Source organism: Echinops telfairi, unplaced genomic scaffold (genome assembly GCF_000313985.2).
Source record: "Echinops telfairi isolate 266 unplaced genomic scaffold, ASM31398v2 ScPeMD7_655;HRSCAF=1070, whole genome shotgun sequence".
Classification (NCBI taxonomy): domain Eukaryota; kingdom Metazoa; phylum Chordata; class Mammalia; order Afrosoricida; family Tenrecidae; genus Echinops; species Echinops telfairi.
The window spans coordinates 19,928,713-19,939,091 of NW_022104553.1; the positions used below are offsets into that span (position 1 = coordinate 19,928,713).

Genomic DNA, 10,379 nt, shown 5'->3' on the forward strand with positions numbered 1-10,379 from the left:
AGCTCCTCTATCCGTCTCCAGGAGGCCCACCCACGTGCAGAAATGCTGATCTGCTGAGAAAGAAGCGATCTCAACCTTCCCACTGAGGTTGGCTTTTTACGCAGACTGTCGCCAAATGTAGCAATGTCGTTTACTGTTGTTATAGTAAGACTGTTACCCAGGCGACACCATCGTTCAAGACAACATGTCATTGATTTGTCACTAGAAATAAATATTTCACAATATATAATTACAGCTTGCTTTCGTGATTCATCACTATGCTTTAATGACATTCAATTTGTAACCATCAAAAGACATCCTGCCGATCAGATATTTACATGACGATTCATAACAGTAGATAAATGACAGTGATGAAGTAGCAACGAAAATAATGTCATGGTTGGGGGTCACCACACATGAGGAACTGTATGAAAGGGTGGCGGCATGAGGAAGGTGGAGAGCCACTGAACTACAGGGTCCTTTCACGCATACCACATGTTTTTGGAGATAGAGACGAGTGTTATATAAAAGGCATTCTTTACAGAGCAAGAAGAAAAGTTACAGACTGGGAACTGATAAATGATTTGTGTCCAGAATATAGAAATAAAACTGTAAGTAAACAAAACACATGCCGACAAATGGGCAACATATTTTAAACATTAACTTCACCAAGAAGAGGATAGGATCTTTGTAAGTGGCCAAGCTAATCTGCCATGAAAGCAAGCAGACCAACGAGGCTGGAGCCTGAGACAAGACTGGTTAGCTACAAAAAGATAGGGGGACACCCCCGAGGTAGTAAAAATGTTCTACATTTTGATTGTGGATGTAGCAGTTCCAACGTCTCCTGTCAACTTGAATGAAGGGGTGGAGGCTAGCCTATCCATCAGGTCGTAGCCAATGAGGATTCTGGGAACACCTGGCTTCCTCCCTGGAGGTGGGATACCCTCTCTCTGCTTGACATTCCTTATGACAAGCCACATGGAGCTACCCTGATGGGATCAGAGAGCCCTGGAGCTGGAGGAGCCATGTGGAGACCCACACAGGGCTGAGATGCTTCCACCACCGCCACTAGATCCACAAGACTTTCCACCCACTGGCTTGTGATCTTCCTGCATTCTGTCTCATTGCACGTGTTGCGTGAGTCTGAAGAGTAATTTATATATTGGTATTGGATATCTGGGCTAATATCGAACTTAAGGACTTAATCTGGACTAGGCTGGGATGTTTTCTTAATATATAATTAGTCTTTTATATAAAGCTCTCTCTTATACACATATGAGTGTCTCTGAATTTGTTTCTCTAGTCAACCCAGACTAGCACAGTGGAGATCATGGTAGAGATGTTTACATTTGCCAAAACTCAGAAACATGCTCCTTACGTGGATGCCTTTCAATATAAATTACAGATTCTAAAAATGGATTTATAAAACTCAGTGAGGATTTAATATCTTCATACATTTCATCTTTCAATCCATGAATATGGTACAACTTCTTTATCGTTTACCAATTTACTGGATTTTCTATTATATGCCACTAAATGCATTCCTACTTTTTAATGAATAATCTAGAGCAATATGAATCTTATTGACCAGAGATTCGGTTTCTACACAAATATTAAATAAGCAGGCAAAACCGTATTTTAAGGTCAAGTGAGTATTGTTGTACACAACAGTGGAAGATGTTTTCAAACATATGGTAACATGTACTCTTGCGTCCCAGGTGTCAAGGACTTGCCAGCTCTATACCACACAAAGTAACATGTAAGATTAACTTGAAATGTTAATTGTATGTCTATGCCACTCGTCTGGAGCACTGGTGGCATAGTGGGTTATGACTTAGGCTGCTAACTACCAACCAGGTCACCAGTTCAAAGCTCATAACAGGCGACAGATGAGGCTGTTTAGCCGCATGAAGAGTTACAGTCTTGGAAATCCACAAGGGCAGCTCTACTCTGTCCTCCAGGGTCTCTATGAACTGGAATTGACTAGAGGGAAATGAGTTAAGTATGGCATGCATGTTTTCTGGGAAGGTGATACCATTTGAGCTTCATTTAACTCTGAAGTGCAGATTCTGTCATTTGAGTAAATGGACATAGTAATTGAGGACCAAGGGATGTCATGGCAGTTCTCTTATGAAGAAAGAAATGCGAGCTCCTCCCCTGGTTCATGGGGTTTCTATGTTTTCCTTTTGTTTTGCATGAAAAGTTGCTGCAAGGTTCTAATTTGGGGGGTGTCTCTGAAACTTGGAAAACTGCGTGCTAGGAAAAATTTCCATATGCATATTAAAAACAAAACTCTGTTACTGTAACCCGAAATCATTCCCGCTTACCTGCCCCAGCACTGGTGTTAGGTTACTCCTCCAGTGAACTCAGCTCACTTTGTTACATGGGTGACTACCTGTCATTAGGGGAGCTTGCATGCCGGAGACTATATAAATTGGTGTAAGAATACGTTTTATCTCTCTCTCACACACACTCCGACCTGGCTCCTGGCACCATAGAGGAGGTGAGTAGCCCCAAAACTTTTGTCTGCCTCATTTCTTCCCTTCAGTTACACAACTGTCCCTTAGGACCCATCCGGAAGTGGGCTGGATCCCATACCCCTCTCTCTCTGGACTTCCCCTTTTCTCCTCAGACAGAGGAAGCCCAAGAACCCTCCACCTTAGAGATGCTGATGCTGATATTGCTGCTGCTCCTGCTTGGGACTGGTGAGTGGCTGAGGGGAGGAGCCAGTGGGGGCTGGAACTGGAGTTGCAGCTGATGGACCCTTGTCTCTTACAGGGTCCCTGGCTCAGGATGCCAGATTCAGGCTGCGATTGCAAAGTCCCGTGAAGGTGGAGGAAGGGCTGTGCATTCAAGTGCCCTGCACTGTCTTCTACCCCCAACAAGGCTGGGATGACTCTACCCCTGCTTACGGCTACTGGTTTCGTGACAGGGATGATGTGAACAGAGATGCTCCCGTGGCCACAAATAACCCAAATAGAAAAGTGCAGGAAAATACCCGGGGCCGATTCCACCTCCTCGGAAACCCCCAGATCCAGGACTGCTCGCTGGAAATCAAAGATGCGCAGAAAAGTGACATGGGGGCATATTTCTTTAGACTGGAGAGAGGCCCTTTGGTTAAATACAATTTCCTAGATAACCTGCTCTATGTACGCGTGATGGGTAAGCAATTGGGTCCAGGAGAGCCTGCAGGGGAAGGTTCATGGGACCCAGGAGAAGGGTGGGATGGGACACCTTGCTCCCAATTCTGGGGAGGTTCAAGAGGAACAGGGTGCTGGGGTTGGACAGGGAAGAGTAGACCCTCCTGAAGCAGAGGCTGTTCTTAGAAGCCCACTCAGGGATCCTCAACACTGGGGCCTGGCTCTCTCTCTCTCTCTGCAGCCCTGACACAAACATCAACCATCCACATGGAAGGGAGCCTGAAATCTGGACAATCCAAGAACATAACCTGTACAGCACCGTGGGCCTGTAAAGGGGGGACTCCCCCCAGCTATACTTGGATTGGGGTGGCTCTCACATCCCTGGGCCCCGAGACTGCTCACTCCTCGGTGCTCACCCTCACCCCAGAGCCACATCACCATGGTACCAGCCTCACTTGTCAAGTGATCCCCTCTGGAGCAGGTGTGACCCTGGAGAGCACCATCCAACTCAATGTGTCCTGTGAGTGCTAACCAGAGACACCTGGGTTCTTAAAGGCAGTGGATGTTGGGGGGCGGCGGGGGGAAGAGTGCATAGCCTGTGGTACTTGGGGACCCTGGTTGGGGGCATGGCTGGGCCAAGATGAAGCGAATAGTCAGGCCTCCCTCGACTTACCCACTCCTACCCTATCCTCCTGAAGGAAGTCATTTACTCATTTCTCTTCTAGATGCTCCGGAGAACTTGACCCTCCATGCCTTTCAGGGAAGCAGCCCAGGTGGGAGAGGGCTGGGAAGTGATTGGGGTCTGTGCCATCCCCGGCTGAGCTGGGGACTCAGAGCTCAGATATGTGGGGGCGTTGATAGAGATCGAACAGAAAGAAGCCTATCACTCTTCAGATCCTCTCTTGTTGGGGTCTAGTCCTCCTGGCCCCACCCCTGCTAGGAATCTCTGCAGGGCCACCCAAATCCTGGTTGACAACCCAGCATCCCTGTTAACCTGTGCCCTCTCTCTTGATCTCTCTCCTGTCACTCTTCCCCAGAAGTCTCTTCCCTGCTTCCTCGCCCCATCTCTGACTGCCATCTCCATTTCCCATAGGAAACCCAAAGTACGTGCTACCTCTACAACCCACCCTGGGCCTCTGGCCTCTCTCTCTCTGCATAAAACCCTGTTGTCTACCTCGATGTCCCCAATCTTACCTCGGCCCTGAAGACCCTCAAAAATCTCTGTCTGGGCCAGATTGTCCTGAACACAACCCTCCCTCCCGTCTAAGTTACCCAAGTCGACATCCTGGAAGTCACTTGAGACATCTGTCTCTCACCCAACCCTACCCGTGAGTCAGTCGGTGAGTTTTGCAAACTTGACTTCCTGAAAAATGTGTCAAGTCACTTTCTTCCTCCAACTCTACGTCCCAAGTTCAGCTAAGTTCTCAGTCATCTCTCACCTGGACCATCAAACCAGTCTCCTCCCCGGTCTACCAGTCTCACCTGCTCCAGTGGGCTTCAGCTCGGACCTCATGGGAACCCAATCCAGGAGAAGATGGAGAGTAGCCCCCTCTTCCAGGCCCATGACCTGGCCCTGCCCCTCCTCTGCTGGAGCCCTCCCACGGCCCCCTGCAGCCTCAGGAGACAGTCCCAGTGCACCGCCTGCATTGGTCTTCTCATGCTTTTCCCCACATGTGGTCAGACCTACACGTGTTGCACACATCAAGTTCCATCGCGCTGGGATGCCTTTCCGTACATTGATATCGCCAACGCTTCATTCTATTTCCACCCACTCATTTCTCCGTGCCGCTTCCTCCAGGAAGCCGGCCTTGTCCTGGGATCGCTGAGCTCCCTCTCCCCCTGTGTCTGCAGAGCTGCTGTTTTCCATTCACGCATGTGTTCGTTTCCTCGGCCTGCTAGAGCAAAGTGTCGCAGGCCGAGTGGCTTAAAAGAAATGCGTTCTCGGCCAGCTCTGGAGGCCAGACGTCTAAAATGAAAGGTGTCCAGTGGGGTGTCCTTTCTCTGGAGCCTCTATGAGAAGGCCCCGTCTGGTCTCTTTTCGGCTTCTGGTTGTTGCTGTCAAACCTTGATGCCCCTTGGCTTGTAGATATGTCGCTCCCACCTCCGCCCTCCTCCACCTGTGGCTTTCTTCCCCTCTGCGTCTCTGCTCCTGGATTTAGGGTGCGCCCTATTCCAGTGGGATCTTATCTTAACTTGGTTACGTCGGTCTCTCCCAACAACGTCACACTCACAGGTACTGGGGAGTGAAACCAAATCTTTCTGGGGGGGCACCATTCCATTCACAACAGTTTCCTCCGTGTGGGGGGACAGGGGGAGAGGGGTTTCTTAGCCTTGTCCCTCTGGCTGTCTCCCAGTTCCAGAGGTTTTGAGCAATGCCACCTCACTGCAAGTCCCAGAAGGCCAGTCCCTACGTCTGGTCTGTGAGGCTGACAGCAACCCTCCTGCTCAGCTGAGCTGGTCCAGAGGGAGCCTAACACTAAGTCCCTCCCAGCCTTTGAATCCAGGGGTCCTGGAGCTTCCCCGCGTGGTTCCTGGGGATGGAGGAGAATTCACCTGCCGGGCTCGGCACCTGTTGGGCTCCTATGAGGTCTCCCTGAGTCTGGTTGTGTCAGGTGAGTAGGATCAGAATACCTGCATTCTGGATGGGGCTGCGAGCTGAAGTGTGGATTTAGGAAAATTCATCCCTCTCATCCCCTTTCTCCTAGGCGTCTCCTCTACCTGCCCCGGTGTCTCTGAGGAACAGGGTGGCACCTGGCCTCTCGTCATCACCCTGCTCAGGGGGGCCATCATGGGCGCTGGCTTCCTTTTGACCTACGCCATCACTTGGATCTACTACATCAGGTGAGATGTTCCTCTCCACGTGCCCTTGACTTCCAGCCTCCAACATCTCTGATGGCTCCACACACCTTGGCCTCTCCAGAGAGAACTTTCCACAGGACCGATCACTGATTTGAGAATTGCCTGGCCCCCCTAGGTTCAGAGGCTCCCAAGGAGACAAGGATGCAAAGTCTGGCTGAACCTCCTCCCTTACAGCCGGGCTGAGGACTGGGTTCCTGAAACCTGAATGATGCATGGGGGAGCCTTGGGTCGCCTTCTTCTCCCTGCCCAGACCTGTGGAGCAAGAAGATACTGGATGCCTTAGTCCTGCCCCTACTTCAGACAACCTCTCTTCACCGTTCCCTCTCATCTCCAGGACTCTTTCACCATGGTTCTAGATTCATGCTTGGGAATGACATTGGGAATGAGGATTAATATCTTTATACTTCATTTGAGCTACACTGCCTCAGGGCGCTTGCCTCAATGTGCGTTTGGTAAGGCCCCTACTCCAATTCCACATTCTATTGTCATGAACCCCCTAACATCTCACTTGTATTTGAAATAATAAATTCTTTTAAAAACACAATTAGAAAAAAGAACCGTTTTTTGATTTAGGCACCTGTGAACCCTTTCCATTGCGCCTCCTTCTTCTGTCTACATGCAAATATCTCTATTGTCTACATGCAAATTTACCTCTATCGTCTACATGTAAATCTCTCTATATTGTCTACACGCAAATTTCTCTCTATTGTCTACATGCAAATTTCCATCTATTGTCTATATGCAAATTTCTCTCTATTGTCTACATGCAATGTTCTCTCTAGTCTCCTCTTATTTTTGCTTGATGATATTATATGTCCTTCAGAGTGAAGGTGCATTTGTGATCAATCCTCTCCGCTCCTGTGTGGGAAAGTCTTCACTTACACTAGTGTTGGGAAGGTATTTTCAATGACTACGGATTCCTGCCTTAACGTTTTCCCTCTTCCTGGACTCTAAATTATTTTGACTTGCTCGTTTCTTATGAGAATTCTGATCTCATGCTTATCTTTATTTTTTGTAGTTCGTCTATTTGTAGTTCATCTTTTTCTCTGCCTGGTTATACCATTTTTCTCTGTAGCAGTTGGCTTTACTTGATGGATGCAAGCCTTGGTGTAGGCTGTGTCGGTGTGTGTGAGGGTGTGTGTGTCTCTATGTGAATTTATCATGTTTGGAGTTTGTTGTGTTTGTTGGATCTGTGACTTCATCTTGCGTTGTTGTGTGCTGTTGGTCCTGACTCTTAGTGACCCTATAGAATAGAGTAGAACTGCCCCACCCCAGGCTGCGGTCTTTGGGGGAGCAGATTCCCAAGTCTTTTCTCCTGAGGATCAGCTGGGGGTTTTGAGCCACCAGCCCTTTTGCTAGCAGCCAACTGCTCAACCAGTGCATCACCAGAGTTCTTACCAAATTTGCAACAATGAATCACAGTATTTAGGTAAGTACATATATTCTATTCCTCTTCCTTCTCCATCTGGGACTCCAGTTTTCCTCATGCTAGGTCTTTGGATGCCATCTCACAAGGCCTTGAACATCTTTCACCTTTCCTTGACCTTTTGTCTTCTATGTACTTCATTCGGTTGAAGTAGATTCACCTGCTAGTTCTTAAAGCTCAATAAGCTTTTCTTCTACTAGATTGAATCTGCTGTCAATCCCATCCGGTGACATTTTCATGTCAGATACACATGGAGTTTTTTCTCCTCTAGCATTTAAGCTTCCTTAGCTTTTAAAAACTATTGTATGTCTTTATGTCTTTCGCATTTGCTCTTACAAACCTGAGGAGGAGGAGAATGGGATGGTGATGGTGAGAGAGACAATTTTTGCTTTAATAAGCTCTCCCACCGCCACCCCACCTCAAAGTCTGTTTTGTGGATGTGCAGTGAAAACGGCACAATCATAATTTTTTTTGGCACAATCATAATTTGTAGACAGAATGGAAATGACCACAATCTTTCCTTTTAATCGTGAATTGAGTGTAAGTTGACGGAGCGATCAGTTTTCCATTCAAGAATCCATACGCATTTTGTTTCAGCTCATTGATTGTAATCCCCGCCATGTAGCATCATTCCTCTCACTTCCTCTTGTGTTTCCTGTTCCACACGCTGGTCCCATCGAAGAGGGAGAGAAAGTTCTTAGGGGGGCCAAAGAAATCATAGAAAACTCAGGAGGGTGTTGAGGCGGGGAATCACAACTTTGTGTATTCTGGGAAGGTTTCTTCTCTCTTTCTCTCTCTCTCTCTCACTTGCACTCATTTACTTTGCTCAAGCAATGCTTGTTCAGTGCAATTTTCCCATCACAAAAACCAAGGGTCTACAATCTGTGAATCCTCTCTTCTCCTTCTAAAGTAACCACCAATGAATAAACATTGGTAGTTACCCAGGACAGACCCTAAAAATCTTGCGGTGTGTGTGTGTGTGTGTGTGTGTGTGTGTGTGTGATCATTATCTTTTCATTCAATTTTCCCGTGGACTTTCTGAAGCCCTCTCATATATAAGGTCACTATGAATCAGAACCAACTCAATGGCCATGAAGATGTATATATATATACATATATTCCCAACCCCACTGCCATGGGGTAGATTCTCTGTCTTAGGGACCTTGTTTGGAGTTTCTAAGGTTGTCAGTCTTTATGGTTGCAGACAGCCTCATCTTTCTCCCACAGAGCAGCTGCTGGCTTTGAAACACCAACTTTACAGTGAATAGTTCAATGGTTTCCAGTATATTTGCCTTCTTCTAAATCAGGGGTCCTCAAACTGCAGCCCGCGGGCCACATGCGGCCCGCGGAGGACATTTATCCGGCCGGCCGGGTGTTTTTGCCACCGCTGCCTGTCCTGCTTAGCAGCAGACTTGTCCTAGGCCCGCAGTGTGCATGTGTGGAATGTGCACCGCACTCTGACTCCCCTCCTTCTCTGTCTCTGGACTCCTCCTCTCAGTCCCGGGTGTGATCAGATGAGTCACGAGCTTGCCTGTGTAGAGCCTGCTGCCGCCTGAGGACCTAGGTAAGAGCAAGTTAGGATTTTTTTTTTTTGAAGTTAGGAGGTCTATTTTTTTAATTTTGCAGTTAGTAGGGCCCTTTTTTGTGGTTAATGGGGGCCTTTTTTTTCTGAAGTTAGGCGGTCTTTCGTTTTTAAGTTGGTTAGTTTTGGGGGGGTGGTTCCTAGGGGGGTTGCGTCACAGTGATAACACAAATAGTCAGCACTCAGTGCTAATGCAAATGGTCAGTGCTCAGAGGTAATGCAAATAGTAAGCGTTCGGTGGTAATGATAATTGCAAGTGCTCAGTGTTAATGCAAATGGTCAGCGCTCAGTATTAATGCAAATTGTCAGTGGTCAATGTTATCGCAAATGGTCAGCGCTCAGTATTAATGCAAATTGTCAGTGGTCAGTGTTATCGCAAATGGTCAGCGGTCAGTGTTAATGCAAATGGTCAGTGCTCAGTGTTATCGCATGGGGGGCCCGAAACTGGTAATTTGCCTAGGGCTCCATGGGAACTTAATCCAGCTCTGCAAACAGCAGAGGAATAGGAAGCCCAATTTAACTGACAGTATGTGCATTTATATTCTGATTGCTATTCAGTTGTGTATGATGTTGTATGTTGTGTGCTGTGTAAACCCCGGTTCACACTGTTGCGATCTCTGAGCAGTGCTAGTTCACCCATATGCTTGTATGGCTGAACTCACATTAGATTCAGAAGATAGAAGGCAGACGTGCCTTCTTTTTTCCTGCAGTGGGATCTGATGGCAGGGGTCTTCTCACCCACACGATCAGATTCCTGTGCACGTTCACAGATCGCAGCGTGGTTGGCACAGGGTGACAAATATGGAACCGGACATTGACCATCTCATTACCAAAAAAGCAGGCCCATAGTTCCCATTGAAATACTGGTAAGTGTGTTGATTTAACTTTACTTGTTCTTCATGAAAAATATTGTATTTGTTCCTGTTTTGTTTTGTTTTTTTACTTCAAAATAAGATGTGTGCAGTGTGGATAGGAATTTGTTCATAGTTTGCTTTTTTTAAACTATAGTCCTGCCCTCCAACGGTCGGAGGGACAGTGAACTGGCCCCCTGTTTAAAAAGTTTGAGAACCCCTGAGGTACGGTGTGTCCCTTAGGCAGGAACATGCTGGGCATATGTGAGAAGTAGAGCCTAGAACAGTGGAGTGGGTACAGACAGTGAGGTGAAGATCGGTACAGAGAGACTTTGGGTGAGGTCCTGCAATGCAGCAAATGAATTACAGTGGCCCTTCTAGCTGTGGTAGTCACCTAATCTGATGTCAATTTAAGGATTAAGAGTGTAGGGGTGGAGTCTAGGCTGTTAATCTTGAGATGTCCAATGAGACTTCTGTGGGCGTGGCCTTCTGAGAATTCTGGAAAACCTGGTACTTCCTCCTTGGAGGTAGACACCTCTCTC

General features: G+C 47.5%; 1 protein-coding gene across 1 annotated transcript; it reads left to right on the forward strand.

The window, feature by feature from the left end:
* Positions 1 to 2,650: 2,650 nt before the first annotated feature.
* LOC105979346 (sialic acid-binding Ig-like lectin 14) lies at positions 2,651 to 6,136 on the forward strand. The gene is made up of 7 exons (XM_030886308.1): positions 2,651 to 2,684; positions 2,758 to 3,141; positions 3,361 to 3,639; positions 3,845 to 3,892; positions 5,474 to 5,731; positions 5,825 to 5,960; positions 6,094 to 6,136. The coding sequence occupies exons 1-7, from the start codon at positions 2,651 to 2,653 to the stop codon at positions 6,134 to 6,136; spliced, it is 1,182 nt and encodes a 393-aa protein (XP_030742168.1).
* The last annotated feature ends 4,243 nt before the right edge of the window (positions 6,137 to 10,379 follow it).

Excerpts from the sequence above, each read along its gene's own strand:
- LOC105979346 (XM_030886308.1), top strand. The coding sequence starts at position 2,651 with ATGCTGATATTGCTGCTGCTCCTGCTTGGGACTG. Across the intron at positions 3,142-3,360 it reads GCTCTATGTACGCGTGATGG|CCCTGACACAAACATCAACC; the intron begins GTAAGCAATTGG and ends CTCTCTCTGCAG. Across the intron at positions 3,640-3,844 it reads CATCCAACTCAATGTGTCCT|ATGCTCCGGAGAACTTGACC; the intron begins GTGAGTGCTAAC and ends TTTCTCTTCTAG.